At 48.4% G+C, this 19,263-nt stretch overlaps 1 protein-coding gene across 2 annotated transcripts in view; it reads right to left on the bottom strand.

Moving 5' to 3' along the window:
- Nucleotides 1-392: 392 nt before the first annotated feature.
- Nucleotides 393-19,263, bottom strand: part of LOC115129713 (cytoplasmic protein NCK2-like) — a 58,381-nt gene continuing 39,510 nt past the window's right edge. For both annotated transcript variants that reach the window (XM_065018810.1, XM_065018809.1), the window contains 3 exons: nucleotides 16,153-16,394; nucleotides 1,933-2,687; nucleotides 393-1,649 (listed from right to left, as the gene is read on the bottom strand). In XM_065018810.1, coding sequence (XP_064874882.1) covers nucleotides 1,455-1,649; nucleotides 1,933-2,687; nucleotides 16,153-16,378 — 1,176 coding nt within the window. In that variant the 5' untranslated portion in view covers nucleotides 16,379-16,394 and the 3' untranslated portion in view covers nucleotides 393-1,454. The remainder of the gene's footprint in view (nucleotides 1,650-1,932; nucleotides 2,688-16,152; nucleotides 16,395-19,263) is intronic.

The raw sequence follows: 19,263 nt of genomic DNA, 5'->3' as shown, positions 1-19,263 counted from the left end.
TTAGGTTGTAAGGCAGTGGCTGCTTCCTAAATGAGATCCTATTACCTAAATAGTCCATTACTTTTGACCAGGGGCCCATAAGGTGCAATTTGGGACAAACCATATTGGGAGACAAACCAGATCTCCTCATGTCGTATCGGGATTAAGGAGAGGCATCCCAAACGTTCTGATAAGACGTAAAGGAAGCAAGCACTTTTGTGGTTACCTAAGCTCTTGCATCAGGACGGGCCTTCAGGTCCTGAAATGACGAAATCCTACCTGCAGTAACATTGCCATCTGTTGGTAGAACATGCTAAAAATACAGAAATGCAATTTGAATGTATTCTAATTGAACAAGATTGAACAATATTTTAAAAACGTGAAAGGGAATAAAATGACACTGCAGACAAATGTGCAACCAGAAAGCTTGTTTCGGCAAAACTTTTAATTGAACAAAAGTATTTCAACCCTCAAGTCACCACACCATCTTGGAATACAGTACCTTCCGCTGTATCTAAATTCATATATTCACCTTAATCTTCTTTTTAAATATACATACACAGCTGAAAACAAGATTTAAATAACAGTGCTCAGTAACATTAAGACACAGTTTTTCATTTTTAAAAGCAGGAAACTAATTTTGAACAGACTGATTGGCAAACAGACAAACCAACGAAACGTTTTTCCTATCGCTCTTGAAACCTCATCCTCGGTCAGCGACGTTTCCACTCGGACGTTGAGGAAAGCGGTGGATTCGAAGAGAACGTTAGGGGCACATTTGAGCAGTATGAGGGTGTGGCACATGGTCGGCGGTATACATCCACGGACATTCAACTCGCAGCTTCCTGACCGTGTCCATTCCACAATACACCTACAGAGGGCGCCCTTTCCTTATCTGGTAAATACAGTACAAGTACAATTTGTGGTGCCTTTCTTTCTGGTACAAGGGTCTATGGAAACGTAATACTACTTTCTGCAAGGGACGGGTCACATTAAATATTCACTTTCATAGTGTATGTAGCTGTCGTGAAGGAACCATTGTCTGTAAATCCCCATCCGTGCTCACTCCAAAAACCTAGGAGGCACCGGCAGGGCTTTTACTAGGAGGTGGAGTTGTCAGCCAAGGCAAAGAGCGGGTGCTTACAGATGGGCCCTTACTGAAGCTGTTCTCTGGACACTTCTGGACAGGACTCAGTGTCATTATTCTGAAAGGAATCTGAGCTACGGTGGCCAACATGTACCATTTGAGTCTCTCTCTGTGCTAAATGATTCTCTGTTGAGGTGATGGTGACTTTTAGCACCTGTATTGAAGGGTCATGGGCAGACCAGTGGATATTGCTGTGCTCAATCAGTCAGTCGCAAGTCCGGTTAATAAGGCTTGTTATTAGGCCAGGCCGAGCACCGGGGTCCGGAGTGTGTGTGTGTGTGTGTGTGTGTGTGTGTGCAAATGTATGAATGCGAGCATTTGTGTGTGTTCACAGCAGAGGTTTGACCAGGTAGAGTTTGTCTCCATGTTCGCTGGTGAAGATCGGGGCTTTTTTGTAATGCTCCACCAGTTCGTCCATGCTGATGAAGCGTCTCTGGCCGATACAGTAGACCCCCTCCGCCAGCGCAACCTTGAAGTGCTTGTTCTTTCCCATCGCCTTGAGGGACACGGAAAAATCACTGGGCTGGGAGAGAGAGAGCGAGAGATCAGAAATGGATGACTTTTGCCATGGAGTTTCATTCTTAAACCACTAGAGGGGGCCTTAGTTCTACTGTAAAGTCCACCCATCCCACTGAATAATGTACGATTTCCCTCAAGACAGCTTTCCCAATAAACACAGCTCAAAATACAGTATGATAAAGCTATTGTAAACCATAGAGTACATTATCATATAAATAATAAGAGACACGAAAATCAACTGTTCTCCCCCCATTTCCACCAATCACAATACTCTCTCGACCACTCACCGATGATTCGCTGTCTCTGACCAGGAAGTCTCCCTGACCTCCTCTCTCGTTGAGCGCACACTCTGCCTGATGCCTGGTCACTCCCCCATAGTACCAGTCCTTCCCGGCAAACTTTCCCACGCGGGCCGGCCCTGTGTAGTTGATCTGGGGCGAGTGGGGGCCCGAGCCCATCCCACCCCCGGGGGCTAGATCGTCGCTAAGGATAACCACATAGTTCTTTGGCACCAGGCCCACCTGTCCACGGGCGTTCCGACACCGCCACCACTCAGGGTCGTTCTCCGGTTTCTCCAGCACCGCCATCACCTCGCCCTTTTCAAAGTTCAGCTCCTCATCGGTCACAGAGCTGAAGGGGTACAGCGTCTGAACAGTGTGGATCGCCCTGGTGGTCCCGTTGGTCACCCCTCCCGACCCTGCCCCCTGTCCTGGGTAACCTCCGCTTAGGTCCCCCCAGACGGCCTCCTCCTCTCCCTCCTCCAGGACATAGTTAGAGGGGAACCATCCTACCAGACCTTCAGAACTCCCTCGCCACCAGCCGTCGCTACACTTCTCCATGACAATGATCCTTGACCCCTTCACCAGTGTCAGCTCGTCTTCCCGCTCCGCCGTGTAGGCGAACTTGACCAGGGCTGAGATGCTGAGGTCATAGATACGCTCGGCGCTGCTACCTCCGCCACCATTGGACGGGTACTCTGCGTCCGTGCTGGGTGTTGGCGAGGCATCGCGGGCACTCGTCTTCCTCTTCGTCTTCCCCAGGCCTTAGAGAGGGAGAGACAGAGAAATAACTTGGTAAATAGACAAATATTTATACCACATATTGAAGATCTCCGCAGTAGTTCCACAACAGAGCAGAATAACATAGTAAAAAGTCCCTCAACATATTTGAAAAAGTCCTGAGGTGAAAATGGCTCCAAACCGAAAGCCCTATGTGGTCATTGAGATTGAGTAGGCAGCTACGCTACTCCAAAAACAGCCTTCAAGTGAAGTGCAGCAGCAAGCTGGGCTAATTAGCTCCTAGTACTGCTGGTAGAGGACAGTCCAGGGTTAGGAGGTCACCACTTCTCTTTAAGGCTGCAGCCAGGGAGAGAGGTAAACACTTCAGATAGAGTTAGGGGGGAGTGAGGGGTTCTGGGTAATTAGTGCTGGAAGGAAACTGGAGGTAAGGCCAGAGGAGAGACCGGGGGGGGGGGGGGGTTGGTTCTGGGTATTGATAGTAGAGGTCAACCAATTAATCGGAATGGCTGATTAATTAGGGCCGATTTCAAGTTATCATAACATTCGGAAATGGGTATTTTTGGGCGCCAATAAAATAAAATAAATGTATACCTTTATGTAACTAGGCAAGTCAGTTAAGAACACATTCTTATTTTCAATGACGGCCTAGGAACAGTGGGTTAACTGTTCAGGGGCAGAACTACAGATTTTCACCTTGTCAGCTCGGGGATCCAATCTTGCAACCTTACAGTTAACTAGTCCAACGCAATAACGACCTGCCTCTCTCTCGTTGCACTCCACAAGGAGACTGCCTGTTACGCGAATGCAGTAAGCCAAGATAAGTTGCTAGCTAGCAATAAAGTTATCTTGTAAAAAACAATCAATCATAATCACTAGTTAACTACACATGGTTGATGATATTACTAGATATTATCTAGCGTGTCCTGCGTTGCATATAATCTGACTGAGCATACAAGTATCTAAGTATCTGACTGAGCGGTGGTAGGCAGAAGCAGGCACGTAAACATTCATTTAAACAGCACTTTCGTGCGTTTTGCCAGCAGCTCTTCGTTGTGCGTAAAGCATTGCGCTGTTTATGACTTCAAGCCTATCAACTCCCGAGATGAGGCTGGTGTAACCGAAGTGAAATGGCTAGCTAGTTAGAACGCGCTAATTGTGTTTCAAACGTCACTCGCTTTGAGCCTTCTAGTAGTTGTTCCCCTTGCTCTGCATGGGTAACGCTGCTTCGATGGTGGCTGTTGTCGTTGTGTTGCTGGTTCGAGCCCAGGGAGGAGCGAGGAGAGGGACGGAAGCTATACTGTTACACTGGCAATCCTAAAGTGCCTATAAGAACATCTAATAGTCAAAGGTTAATGAAATACAAATGGTATAGAGGGAAATAGTCCTATAATTCCTATAATAACTACAACCTAAAATTTCTTACCTGGGAATATTGAAGACTCATGTTAAAAGGAAACACCAGCTTTCATATGTTCTCACGTGCTTTCATATGTTCTCACGTTAGCTTTCTTACATGGCACATATTGCACTTTTACTTTCTTCTCCAACACTTTGTTTTTGCATTATTTAAACCAAATTGAACATGTTTCATTATTTACTTGAGGCTAAATTGATTGTATTCATGTGTTATATTAAGTAAAAATAAGTGTTCATTCAGTATTGTTGTAAGTGTCATTATTACAAATAAAATTTAAAAAACTGGCCGATTAATCGGTATCGGCTTTTTTGGTCCTCCACTAATCGGTATCGGTGTTGAAAAATCATAGTCGTCGAACTCTAATTGATAGGCGATGTTAATCCCTCTCAGGCAGCTACTGACCAGACCACTGTAAAGGAAGGCTGTTTAGGAGACAGGAAATGTAGATCAGGTTACACCGAGGTGGACAGGTCTGCATCCCAAATTGCAACCTATTCCCTACATAGTGCGCTACTTTTGACCAGAACCCTATGTAGGGAATAGGGTGACATTTGGGACACTTACTATGGAGTGTTCGGTTGGCTCTCTCGCTGGAAAATATTGACCTTTAATCTCTTTCAACAACAACCCCCCAAACCGGTCCCCCACTGTAAACTACTCCTGTAAAATTAGGCTCCTCCTTTCACTTTAGACTCAATCCCTCGAACTCGCCCTCTGAACATTGACACATCTATTTAAGACAATATAGAGAATCGCTCATGCATGCAGAAGGAAGAGGATCATTGTTGTTTAAAGCCTAGTGTTAGACAGAATTAACCTCAACCCTCTCAGCCACTCCCTCACAGCCAGGTAGGAGAGCACTCTGAAAGGTCACCCCCCCACTTCCTCCTCCACTCCACCCCCCTCTTCCTCCTCCACCCCGCCCCCCTCTTCCTCCTCCACCCCCCCCCCCCACTTCCCCCTCCACTCCACCCCCCTCTTCCTCCTCCACCCCGCCCCCCTCTTCCTCCTCCACCCCCCCCCCCCCACTCTTTCCTCCTCCACCCCCCCCCCCTTCCTCCCTCCCCCCCCCCACTTCCCACTCCACCCCCCCTCTTCCTCCTCCACCCCGCCCCCCTCTTCCTCCTCCACCCCGCCCCGCCCCCTCTTCCTCCTCCACCCCGCCCAATCTCATGCATGAAACAAGGCGGCTTTCTGACCTTCGGTGTCCTTGACGCTTAACCGGCCTTCTGCTCCGACGGAGCACGCAGCCAACCAGGGACGGTGTTGGTTTTGAGTGTACAACAGCACACCGTTCTTAGCAGACTTACAAGAGCGCGCAAACCTGGAGATGAGATGGGCTGAACACGGGTTTGTAATAAGCAGACATCTCACAATGAAAAACACACCTGCTCACGGGAAGCATCACGTAGCTTACACGTGCCCAGTTACACGCAGCACAGATAACACGACGCCGGTGGGACCAAAAAAAACATGATTAAATCATAGACCTCTCGGTCTCCCATCATAGTACTACCCCTCGTGAAAAGAGCATATCGTAGACCGAACCAGTCACGTCAAAATACATGTCACTCACGCTGTGTGCACTTCCAATAAAGGACTAAATAAACATTCACAAGCAACCGAAAACAGTTCAAGGTATTGTTTTGAACCGGAAGAGGCTGCTTTGCCCAGATACTGGTTCAATCATAGAGTAGATCCTACATACGGAGAAACACACACACACACACACATATATATATGGAGACCGACAGCATGATGGACCGAACAGGTTAAATATGACCCACAACAAACAGAATAATACACCCTCAGAGTTAAAATGACGAGAAGACAGCCCTCGTCTCCATGAATCAGCCTCCACCATGACACACAAAGGCCAGTGGCAGCGTCACGGGGAAAACGGGGATAAGAAGCTGCTTCTGTTTCGGCCTGGGGGGTGGGAAGAAAGTGAGCGATTTGGAAAACAGTGCCCTTGAGAGGTGGGGGGTGAAATACCATCACTTAGCCCCTGTCACAACTATCCCCCATCAACAAGCCATTCCACCCCTCACACAACAAGCTGTGAGGAGGCGGCGCCGTCACTATTTATAGCTTTCACAGAAATAAAGGAAATAGCTAAGATTAGTTTTACATACGGGATCGTACTGGGCTGGTGTTTTACACGGTAGGGCCGATGCCATTTCAAGGGGTTGTAGAGCAAGTAGCAGGCAGGCAGGGAGATTAGCATTTACACACACAACTTTTCTAAGAGATGACGCACATATACCTTCCTTCCTCAGCAAGCTCTGACAGCTGGCCCATGACTTTCATGCTCATTCCTCTGCAGCATGCAACAACAAACGAGGCACTCTGTGCTGCGCTCACACACCACAACGGTAACGACACACTAACTCACAGTCGCCCCCACTAAGCAACGCTGCGATGACAGTGACAACACTAATTAGACAATAAGCGCTTAATGGGAACCTGAAAGATAATCAAAAAATAAGTAGGCATAAATCGTGAGGAAGTGTCTTGAGAGCATAAAGCACAATTGGCCCAGCGTCGTCCGGGTTGGGGGGGCTTTACTTGGCTCATTGCGCTCTAGCGACTCCTTCTGGCGGAACGGACGCCTGCACGCCGACCTCGGTCGTGAACGATGTTTCGTTCGATACATTGGTGCTGGCTTCCAGGTTAAGCGGGCGGGTGTTAAGAGGCGGGGTTTGGCGGTTAATGTTTCGGAGGACGAATGACTCGACCTTCACCTCCCGAGCCCGTTGGAGTTGCAGCGATGAGACAAGATCGAAATTGGGGGTCAATTTTTTTATTATTTAAAAATGTAAAAGAAGAGTGGCTACCCCGATCAACTGGGCCCTCACCAAGCCATCCATTCATTCAACTGGGCCCTCACCATGCCATCCATTCCTTCATTCAACTGGACCCTCACCAAGCCATCCATTCATTCAACTGGGCCCTCACCAAGCCATCCATTCATTCATTCAACTGGGTCCTCACCAAGCCATCCATTCATTCATTCAACTGGGCCCTCACCAAGCCATCTATTCATTCATCCAACTGGGCCCTCACCAAGCCATCCATTCATTCAACTGGGCCCTCACCAAGCCATCTATTCATTCATCCAACTGGGCCCTCACCAAGCCATCCATTCATTCAACTGGGCCCTCACCAAGCCATCCATTCATTCAACTGGACCATCCCCAAGCCCTCCATTCATTCAACTGGGCCCTCACCAAGCCATCCATTCATTCAACTTGGCCCTCACCAAGCCATCCATTCATTAAACTGGGCCCTCACCAGGCCATCCATTCATTCAACTGGGCCCTCACCAAGCCATCCATTCATTCAACTGGGCCCTCCCCAAGCCATCCATTCATTCAACTGGGCCCTCACCAAGCCATCAATTCAACTGGGCCCGAGGCGAGTCACAGTGTGGACCCATACAGCTGACTCGTTGATGCTTAACGATACACTCTTAATTTATGCTGATTAAGAAGAACAGGCCAGGGACAGGTGCAGGGAAGCAATGTAGAGGACCCGGGGACAACTGTTCAATGTAACAAAATGGTGATTGCAGAGTAACACTAATCATGTATGGCTACTGCAGTGGTACTAGAGGAGTGAGAAAATAAAGTAATTCTGCCAAGCTATTCCGTATCAATCCCAGATATAGGCCCATTTCATGGGCTGAAGAATAGAACAGGCTGTGCTTAGTCAGAATGTTCTCCTTGCAATATAATGCTCAGATGGTCTCCGATAATAGATAATTGGTCCACTGCCCACCATGCTATTAAGTAGCAGTGTGATCCACAAGAAGAATGTGAGTCCAGGTGGTCCTTAGTGCCCTCCTCTCTCCCCTCCCACCCCGTGTCTCTCTCCCCTCCCACCCTGTCTGTCTCTCTCTCCTCCCACCCTGTCTGTCTCTCTCTCCTCCCACCCTGTCTGTCTCTCTCTCCTCCCACCCTGTCTGTCTCTCTCTCCTCCCACCCTGTCTGTCTCTCTCCTCCCCCTCCTCTCTCCTCCCCCACCCTGTCTGTCTCTCTCCCCCTCCCTCCTCTCCCCCTCTCTCTCCCCCACCTGTATCCCACCCTGTCTCTCTCCCTCCTCCCACCCTGTCTGTCTCTCTTCCTCCTCCCATCCTGTCGGTCTCTCTCTCCCTCCTCCCACCCTGTCTGTCTCTCCTCCCACCCAGTCTGTCTCTCCCCCTCCCTTCTCTCCTCCCACCTTCCTCTCTCTCTCCTCCCACCCTGTCTGTCTCTCCCTCTCCTCCCACCCGGTCTGTCTCTTTCGCTCGCACCCTCTCCCTCCCCTACCTCGCTCTCTCCTCCCACCCTGTCTGTCTCTCCCCTCCCACCCTGTCTCCCTCCCCTCCCACCTCGCTCTCTCCTCCCCCACCCTGTCTGTCTCTCCTCCCACCCAGTCTCTCTCCCACCCCTGTCTGTCTCTCTCTCTTCCCCTCCCTCCCTCTCTCTCTCCCACCCTGTCTCCTCCCACCCTGTCTCTCTCCCCCTCCCTCCTCTCTCTCCTGATGAGACACTTCACTTAAGGTGTGGTATGAGACTAATGAATCACTCGCCAGCAACTTTCGCTTTATTCAATTTTCATAAAGCTGATTTTCTTCTCCATGTCTCAGTCTGAAATTAAATTCCAGCACAGGGAGGATATACTGTAAACCGATACCTAGGCTACATCTACCTATATCTACCCTACAATCACTGATGCATATCAGAGTAAGATGATTATCTGAGGTTTGCCGGGAACTCATTCTCTCTTAATTACATTTTTTATTTTCTGCACGATGGCTAGGAAAGCTGTGTGAGTGTACTTAAGAGGACGATGGAGAGAGGAGGATAGCGCGGTAGGATGGAGCGAGTAGAGAGTAGAGGCGGAGAGTGCTCGTCTCCCAGACAATACTCTAGTCGTTTAACTCTACACCCCTCTACAGCTCTCCGTCGCTCGCTGTCACTTGTCAAATCAAACCTTAGCCATTCTTGTCTGAGCAGCAATTTCTCTGTCTGTTCTACTGTCCTCCGATCGCCCATCACCGACTCAATTCCCTTGAAACTTCAGCAGTAGCAGCTTCTGGCTCGGAGTAAGCCGAGCACCACTTTTTCTCCAAACGCATCTCACAAGTTCCGGACAAGCACAACGTAGTTCGATCTATATATTAGGACTGCAACACGATCAGCTTGACAATACAGGTTTTAAAAACGCTAACATTTAGTACTGACCAGCAACGCTCTGGTTAGCTAGAAGGCACATCGTCTCCCCTGGCTGAGCAGCATACTACATTTGGGCCCCTGAAGTTGTCAGCAAAGACAACGTGACCATATACATTGCATGGCAACAAAATCGAGCCGTGACAACAATGTCCAACTGCCAGCCCTGAATGGTTGAACACCGTATTGACAGAGCCAGTGGCCTGAACACAACCCTCAGTACACTGACATTTATGACAGAGAAAACGTCAAATCAATGAGGGTAGCACCCCCAGAATGAGGTCTGCAGAGTGGCCAAGACTCAAAGAATGTAGCTAATCAAGAGGAAAGCCCTTTAACCACCTTGTTTACAGAATCAGTGATGAGCATTAACAAAACATATCTTCATCAGACAACTGTACTTGGAGGGTTCATTTAAAAACACAATTCATCTACTTGACTGCCTTAGGACACCCAATTTTAAATTAGCCACATCTTCGACAAAACATTATTTATTTGTCATTATGAACTGGGTGGTTCAAGCCCGGATGCTGATTGGCTGACAGCCGTCGTATATCAGACTCATATCACGGGTATGACAAGACATCTCTTTTTACTGTTCTAATTACGTTGGTAACCAGTTTATTATAGCAATATGACACCTCGGGGGGGTTGTGGTATATGGCCAATATACTACAGCTAAGGGCTGCATCCAGGCACTCTGCGTTGGGTCGTGCTTAAGAACAGCCCTTAGCCATGGTACGTTGGCCATATACAGTTGAAGTCAGATGTTTACATACACCGTAGCCAAATATATTTAAACTTTGTTTTTCAAAATTCCTGACATTTAATCGAAGTACAAATTCCCTGTCTTAGGTCAGTTAGGAACACCACTTTATTTAAGAATGTCAAATGTCAGAATAATAGTAGAGAGAATTATTTCTTTCAGCTTTTATTTCTTTCATCCCAGTGGGTCAGAGGTTTACATACACTCAATTAGTATTTGGTAGCATTGCCTTTAAATTGTTTAACTTGGGTCAAATGTTTTGGGTAGCCTTCCACAAGCTTCCCACAATAAGTTCAGTGAATTTTGGTCCATTCCTCCTAACAGAGCTGGTGTAACTGAGTCAGGTTTGTAGGCCTCCTTGCTCGCACACGCTTTTTCAGTTCTGCCCACAAATGTTCTATAGGATTGACGTCAGGACTTTGTGATACCCACTCCAATACCTTGACTTCGTTGTCCTTAAGCCATTTTGCCACAAATGTGGAAGTATACTTGGGGTCATTGTCCATTTGGAAGAACCATTTGCGACCAAGCTTTAACTTCCTGACTGATGTCTTGAGATGTTGCTTCAATATATCCACATCATTTTTCTGCCTCATGATGCCATCTATTTTGTGAAGTGCACCAGTCCCTCCTGCTGCAAAGCACCCCCACAACATGATGCTGCCACCCCCGTGCATGGTTGGGATGGTGTTCTTCGGCTTCCTCCAAACATAACGATGGTCATTATGGCCAAACAGTTCTATTTTTGTTTCATCAGACCAGAGGACATTTCTCCAAAAAGTACGATCTTTGTCCCCATGTGCAGTTGCAAACCGTAGTCTGGCTTTTTTATGGCGATTTTGGAGGAGTGGCTTCTTCCTTGCTGAGCGGCCTTTCAGGTTATGTCGATATAGAACTTTTAATCTGAGGTCTTGGCTGATTTCTTTTGATTTTCCCATGATGTCAAGCAAAGAGGCACTGAGTTTGAAAGTAGGTCTTGAAATACATCCACAGGTACACCTCCAATTGACTCAAATTATGTCAATTAACCTATCAGAAGCTTCTAAAGCCATGACATCATTTTCTGGAAATGTCCAAGCTGTTTAAAAAGGCACAGTTTATTTAATGTCATGATTATTCAATAGTCCATAAAGAAACGTTAAGGTAGATTACAGTTTTAGTTCTTTTGAAAAAGGTTCCAGTTGGCAAGACTGTATGCGTCCCAAATGGCACCCTATTCACTATATAGTGCACTACTTTTGACCTGAGCTCTGGTATAAAAAAATATTTTAAAACATAGCGCACTATATAGGGATCAGGGTGACATTTGAGGCACCCAATGTGAACTGTTCCACTAAGATGAACGGAGGACATGGAGTTGAGTTTCATCCTAGCTGGGTTGGCACCAGGTCATTATTTGTGGGAAGGTGAACGGAGGACAGGGAGTTCAGTTTCATCATAGCTGGGTTGGCACCAGGTCATTATTTGTGGGAAGGTGAACGGAGGACATGGAGTTGAGTTTCATTCTAGCTGGGTTGGCACCAGGTCATTATTTGTGGGAAGGTGAACGGAGCCAACGTTTCCACAGGCAGAGCATTATACTGACTGGCACCCAATGGAGCTAAGAACACATCAGAAGCCTATCAGTAGACCCAGCTCCAAAACAGAAAGGTCATTTGAATCGCTACAAAGGGCTGCAGTTGTGTTGGTAATTTTAACACCTCAGTGGTTAGAGATGATTATGTACTGCACAAACCTGATTACTTAGAACACACACACACACACACACACACACACACACACACACACACACACACACACATTATGACTAAATAAACATAGAAGATAAGTAGACCTACACTAGATAGGATTCAAATCAACTGGTGACTGACTAAAGCAAATATTGCATCGCTTTGGTGTTTCCAGTGAAAACATGAGGGCGTAACACCTGCCGTGGAGAAGGCAAACGTGTCACTGGTTGAAGTAACCCTGGTAATAACCAATCAGAAAACAGATGGAGGTCCAGCCATACACACACACAGGGGTTGTCCTTGGAGGAAGCCACGGTTGTAGCAAGTTGTCTGGAGATGATTGGTTAAATGTTCTGACATTTCTACTGATCCCCATTGGGGATGCAAACAATTCAATACAACAACAAGAACATAGCAGTTAGCAAGTTCACGTGTGGGTGGTGTTCAAGGCGTGTGTGTGTTTAAGCGCATGCCCGCATTAGGAATCACAGTGTAAGCCTGATGGTATTTGAGTGTGCATTCCTTACACAAAGCAGTAACACCCACCTTCCACCACTTCATCTGCCTTGGGGGGGAGAGGGGGTAGAGAGTGAGTGAGTGAGTGAGTGAGTGAGTGAGTGAGAGAGAGAAAGAGATGCCAAAAAGCTCTGTGTTTCACTACAGGCCTGACAAGAGAACAAAGAGAGCTGTAATGGATATAGAGTTCCCCCTTTAAACAGTGTCTCCAGGTTTATATTAATTGATAAATAGCTGGATTGGTAGGGAAGAGTATGTGTCACTGTTAGCAGCAGAAAACACCCTCAGGTTACTCACTATTTATACAACGGGTGGCGCTGATTGGTTAAAACCGCATTTCAGCCGGTGTTTATTCCACAAGTTACCACCGGCTAAAGCTATGACGTGGAAATGCCTATTTACTCTGTTCCATCTCACTGTGCAATCCACATAAACGACTGAGTCGTGTCCATAGATACAGAACAAAAGGACTTAACGACTGAGTCTCGTCTCTGTCAACCGAACCGATATAACGAAAGACCTGCCGGCTTGGGTAGCAACCCCTAGATTTGTGTCAGGACTATATCATCGTGGAAGGATGAAATAGTATGAACAAATGAATCCAAATAAAGTTAATGGAAATACGTCAATCATTATTTGAACATGTTGGTAACCTGTTAAAAAGTGATAACGCCCTCGAAGCCGGTGTTTGGAGGATATATTGGCACGGTTTCCTGGCCCGAGACGATGTTTCTCAACACCTGTGCCAATATATCCTCCAAACACCAGCATCGAGGGCATTAACACTTAAACAGATATAGTAGAAGCCTAATAGTCTAATGCAGACCAGAGTCACATTCAGGAAGCAAATGTGTTGAACGTTGCACATAGAAATATCATGAATAGAGCCAACAAGAACCCTTATTCTGCCAGAGGTCTGTTCTACATAACATATTTCCACCTGAACGCTCCACGGCGACGCTGTTGGGAGTTGGATAGAGAACACAGTAAGTAGGTTATCACCGTGATGAGACATAAAGGAGACAGATCTGTGTAACCTCTGTGAAGCTTGTTATAGCCAATCCACGGAGCAGAACAACATGGCGCGTTGCCAGAGAGCTGCTGTAAACGATGGACACAACCTGTGTTCGTTCTATCCTGCCAGAGGGATCCACACGGCAGGTCACTGCAAGTTGGTTACAAATGCATTCCACTGACACAGAGCAAACGGTGGATTGTTGAAGCGCGACGCAACCTTGGGGGCGACATGCAACCTTGGGGCGGCGACATGCAACTTTGGGGCGGCGACATGCAACCTTGGGGCGGCGACATGCAACCTTGGGGCGGCGACATGCAACCTTGGGGCGGCGACATGCAACCTTGGGGCGGCGACATGCAACCTTGGGGCGGCGACATGCAACCTTGGGGCGGCGACATGCAACCTTGGGGGCGACATGCAAACTTGGGGGCGACATGCAACCTTGGGGGCGACATGCAACCTTGGGGGCGACATGCAACCTTGGGGGCGACATGCAACCTTGGGGGCGACATGCAACCTTGGGGGCGACATGCAACCTTGGGGGCGACATGCAACCTTGGGAGCGACATGCAAGCGACATGCAACCTTGGGGGCGACATGCAACCTTGGGGGCGACATGCAACCTTGGGGGCGACATGCAAACTTGGGGGCGACATGCAACCTTGGGAGCGACATGCAAGCGACATGCAACCTTGGGGGCGACATGCAACCTTGGGGGCGACATGCAACCTTGGGGGCGACATGCAAACTTGGGGGCGACATGCAAACTTGGGGGCGACATGCAAACTTGGGGGCGACATGCAACCTTGGGAGCGACATGCAAGCGACATGCAACCTTGGGGGCGACATGCAACCTTGGGGGCGACATGCAACCTTGGGGGCGACATGCAACCTTGGGGGCGACATGCAAACTTGGGGGCGACATGCAACCTTGGGAGCGACATGCAAGCGACATGCAACCTTGGGGGCGACATGCAACCTTGGGGGCGACATGCAACCTTGGGGGCGACATGCAACCTTGGGGGCGACATGCAACCTTGGGGGCGACATGCAACCTTGGGGGCGACATGCAACCTTGGGAGCGACATGCAACGAAGACAGACATCCTTTGACTGAAAAGGCATGGACATAAGCCAACGAAGACTGGAAGACCATAAGTGTTTTAACATCCAAAACCCATCAGGGAGGAACAGAGTGAACTATGTTTCCTGAGAGAGAGGGGAATGAAATCCAGCCATATTAAAAGACATCCCATAAACTAAAAATGGTTGGCTCTGGTTGCATCCGGTGTTACCAACAGCTGTCATAGCTTGGTTTTACAGTTCTTAACATTTAATACCATTCCCTTCCACTCAAAACCAGATTCATTTAACCCCCATTTTAACACACGTGCCCTTGAGGTTGCCATAGCAAACAGTAGGAGACCCTGTCAGACTGTCATGACGGAGGTTAGATATCGACCTGTCAGCTGTGGGCCCGAACAGCCTTCAAATGATCGATTATTCCCTAAACAGCACAACACGTGCCACGTGTCCATGGTGAGCTATCCACTCTCTGGTCTGCCCAGGGCTACAATTTATCTTCTCAATTTATCCTCACTAAACATTATGTAGATTATTCATCTGCGATGGATGATGGGGGAGATTAGAGATGTGAAAAATGTTTCCTGAAGTTCCAAGGCTCATTAATACACAGAGAGAGAGAACAAAAGTGAGAGAGAGTACAGATGAGTACAGCTAGCTACATCAGATAAAGCAGTATTCAGGGACAGTAAATGCCATGGGCCATGGCCTGTTTCTCCTGACAGAGAGATTTACTACCAACATACTCCTCCCCTCTCTCTTCCCCCCCCCCCCCTCTCTGTCTTACACATTCTAATTCTCCCCATCTCTCGGCTTTCAGCATAGGATGCGTGGCTGATCAGAGACCCAGCGCCGGGATCAGACAAGCAGCAGGTTGTTAATTGCATTGTCTGTCAAGACCTCTGACAACTAGGCAAAGCACTAGGAGAAATCCTCTTGGCTAGTAATCATATTCTTTCAGTTCGAAGTCTCATCTATCTTGTGCATTTCTGATGCATGCGCCTATTCATCCCTGATAACATTGAATGGCAAGGTTCCATCTCATCCCAACTTCAGTTCCTATTGCCCAGTATCACTCTTGAGTGTCGACCACTTAAATGAAAAAAATTGCATCGCCTTGCCCTTTCGCTCCATTTGGAAAGGATATCCAATTCTCTGTGAGTACGAACATCTTTGTGTCTACCAACAGAGATTCATTCATTAGCCTAATAAGGGTGAGAGTTCTACCCGATCAGTCCACAGTGAGAATTACAGGAGCTCAGCTAATCCCAGCCGTTGTCCAGCCAAGAAAATCTTTGATCCTTGCACTTCATATTAAATTAGTTCTTACCTCCTCTGACCTGGGAAAAAGCAGCTTCAATACCGGCATTTCTCCTGATCGACACACCAGCTTTCCCTAGCCTGATAATGAATAGCTTAAAGGGACGGCCTCACAAAACAAAACTCTTCTGTATTAAACATACTGTTTACAAATCACCAGCCTTGAGAAATCATTTCTAACTGGAGAGTGTAAGTGTGTGAAGGAGTCAAGCATTTAACAGTGCTTCATCCGCATTAAACACACGGAGGTGAGACGCCTCTGTGGAGGCACCCCTAGAAAACAGCAGAGAGAAGAAAACACACACACACACTACTTGGAGATAGTGTGCACCGCCTCTGTGCACCCCTAGAAAACAGCAGAGATGCCCCCCCCCGTCTTACACACACCCTCGTCCACCCACCTACACACTTAACCCAACTCACCGAGTGTGTCTTTGATGTTTTTCACCAGCGAGGTCTTCTTTAAGCTGTTTTTCCTCTCCACATAGTTAGAGGGGACGTAGCCGGTCCGGTTGGAGGCGTTCCTCACCCTCCACCACGTCTTGCTGTCATCCAGGAGCCACAGCCGCTCGTTTTTCCGGATGTCAAGTTCCTGTTCCTGCTGAGCCGAGTAGTCCCACTTGGCTATAACTATCACCTCCTCTGTCATTTTTCATGGAGCCCCTCTGGAACAGAGAGACACAGAGAGACATACTGTTAGGTCAGGGTGGGGTTAACAGTAGGGCTGTCACGGTGCCCTTTATCGCGATATTCTTTACATGGTAAAAAAAAAAAAAAAAACTATTTGGTCCTTTAAAATCCTACTGTATTTAAAATATTGTGCGCTATAGCTTGGAAAATAAACAAATGCGACTCAGGATAACATAACGTTTGTTTACAACATTAGCTCCGTTTTCCTAAAGAAGTTAAATCCGCTTCGTGTTGTTTCCTTGCCACGATCCTAAGGAATTGTCCCTGCCCTAGTTAACAAGTTATTTAACACTCGAAAATGCACACACAGACGAACACCAGCAATACACACAAATGAATAAAACGATGAGGTGAACCGTTTCCGTGCAACCCCCGAAAAACACGAGAGAGAGAACATGTTTCTCACACACACACACACAAACAAACACTCTGAAGCCAGTCTCAGAGGGATGGTGCCATCCACCACTATGGTCTGTGTGTGTCTCAGACTGACAGGGTGCAGGCCTGGACTTGGCACTTGGTGTCTGTCACACAGCTGTTGTTGTAAGACATCTGGCAGAGCGAAGCCTCTCTGCCCTGTAGGCTGAGAACTACCGTGTGTGTGTGTGTGTGTGTGTGTGTGTGTGTGTGTGTGTGTCTCCTTCCCTACTTGTCGACTAAGCTGGAAGTTCACGCTTTACTTCCAAACCACACAAGAGCCTCTCTTTTATCAGCTTCTCTTATTATTCTTAAATGTACCAAATTAGTCAGCGACACACTGAGCAGAGCACTGTTATATGTTAAATGTGTCTATACACACGCACGGCTTAGAGAGAGAGCGAGAGAGGAGACAGAGTTAGGGCAGCCAGCACCTGCCGTCCTAATAAGGAATATATCAAACCCATCCAGGAGATATCTAGTGCTGCTGCACACTGAGGGTAAACACAAAGACTGGTGTCTATTCATGGAGAGAGAGATGGAGGGAGGGAGGGATTGGAGAGAGAGAGCGAGATGGAGAGAGAGAGAGATGGAGGGAGCGATTGGAGAGAGAGAGATGGAGGGAGGGATTGGAGAGAGAGAGAGATGGAGGGAGGGATTGGAGAGAGAGAGAGAGATGGATGGAGGGAGGGATTGGAGAGAGAGATGGATGGAGGGAGGGATTGGAGAGAGAGAGAGAGAGATGGATGGAGGGAGGGATTGGAGAGAGAGAGAGATGGATGGAGGAGGGAGGGAGAGAGAGAGAGATGGATGGAGGGAGGGATTGGAGAGAGAGAGAGAGAGATGGATGGAGGGAGGGATTGGAGAGAGAGAGAGATGGAGGGAGGGATTGGAGAGAGAGAGAGATGGAGGGAGGGATTGGAGAGAGAGAGATGGAGGGAGGGATTGGAGAGAGAGAGAGATGGAGGGAGGGATTGGAGAGAGAGAGAGATGGAGGGAGGGATTGGAGAGAGAGAGAGATGGAGGGAGGGATTGGAGAGAGAGAGATGGAGGGAGGGATTGGAGAGAGAGAGATGGAGGGAGGGATTGGAGAGAGAGAGATGGAGGGAGGGATTGGAGAGAGAGATGGAGGGAGGGATTGGAGAGAGAGATGGAGGGAGGGATTGGAGAGAGAGAGATGGAGGGAGGGATTGGAGAGAGAGATGGAGGGAGGGATTGGAGAGAGACATGGAGGGAGGGATTGGAGAGAGAGAGGTGGAGGGAGGGATTGGAGAGAGAGAGATGGAGGAGGGATTGGAGAGAGAGAGGTGGAGGGAGGGATTGGAGAGAGAGAGGTGGAGGGAGGGATTGGAGAGAGAGGGTGGAGGGAGGGATTGGAGAGAGAGAGGTGGAGGGAGGGATTGGAGAGAGGTGGAGGGAGGGATTGGAGAGAGATGGAGGGAGGGATTGGAGAGAGAGATGGATGGAGGAAGGGATTGGAGAGAGAGAGAGATGGATGGAGGAAGGGATTGGAGAGAGAGAGAGAGATGGATGGAGGGAGGGATTGGAGAGAGATGGAGGGAGGGATGGAGGGAGGGATTGGAGAGAGAGAGATGGAGGGAGGGATTGGAGAGAGAGATGGAGGGAGGGATTGGCGAGAGAGATGGAGGGAGGGATTGAAGAGAGAGAGATGGAGGGAGGAAGGGATTGGAGAGAGAGAGATGGAGGGAGGAAGGGATTGGAGAGAGAGAGAGATGGAGGGAGGAAGGGATTGGAGAGAGAGAGAGATGGAGGGAGGAAGGGATTGGAGAGAGAGAGAGATGGAGGGAGGGAGGGAGGGATTGGAGAGAGAGAGAGATGGAGGGAGGGAGGGATTAGAGAGAGAGAGATGGAGGGAGGGAGGGATTGGAGAGAGAGAGATGGAGGGAGGGAGGGATTGGAGAGAGAGATGGAGGGAGGGATTGGAGAGAGAGAGATGGAGGGAGGGATTAGAGAGAGAGAGAGAGAGAGATGGAGGGAGGGAGGGAGGGATTGGAGAGAGATGGAGGGAGGGATTGGAGAAAATAAAAAACGAGAGGGAGATGCCAAGATGGAGACATTAGGGACATGGGGGGAGGGGTAAAAGAGAAGAAGAGAAGAAAGAGGAGATAGAATGAGAAAGCCAGAGAGAGCGAGAGAGAGAGAGACAGCGAGAGAGAGACAACATGGAGTGCTCTCTTACTGGATGGTGTCCCCAGCCAAACCGTGTGTGTCAGAGAGATATTGCAGTGACAGGCCGTTTTTCCTTCCAGGGCCAGTCAGAGGTGCCCTCCCCCATCGTCCTGACACCCTCCATAGGGATGAGGCTGTAAGCCAGCCAGCACCGGAGTCCCCAGCCCTCTCACCAATCACCCTTCAGCGGGACGGCCTTGACAAGTCATAGAAGGAGGGCTGGGGGGTTCCAGGCGC

Source organism: Oncorhynchus nerka, linkage group LG5 (genome assembly GCF_034236695.1).
Source record: "Oncorhynchus nerka isolate Pitt River linkage group LG5, Oner_Uvic_2.0, whole genome shotgun sequence".
Classification (NCBI taxonomy): domain Eukaryota; kingdom Metazoa; phylum Chordata; class Actinopteri; order Salmoniformes; family Salmonidae; genus Oncorhynchus; species Oncorhynchus nerka.
The sequence above is the reverse complement of the archived record's forward strand: the minus strand, read 5'-3'. Positions and strand labels throughout refer to the sequence as shown.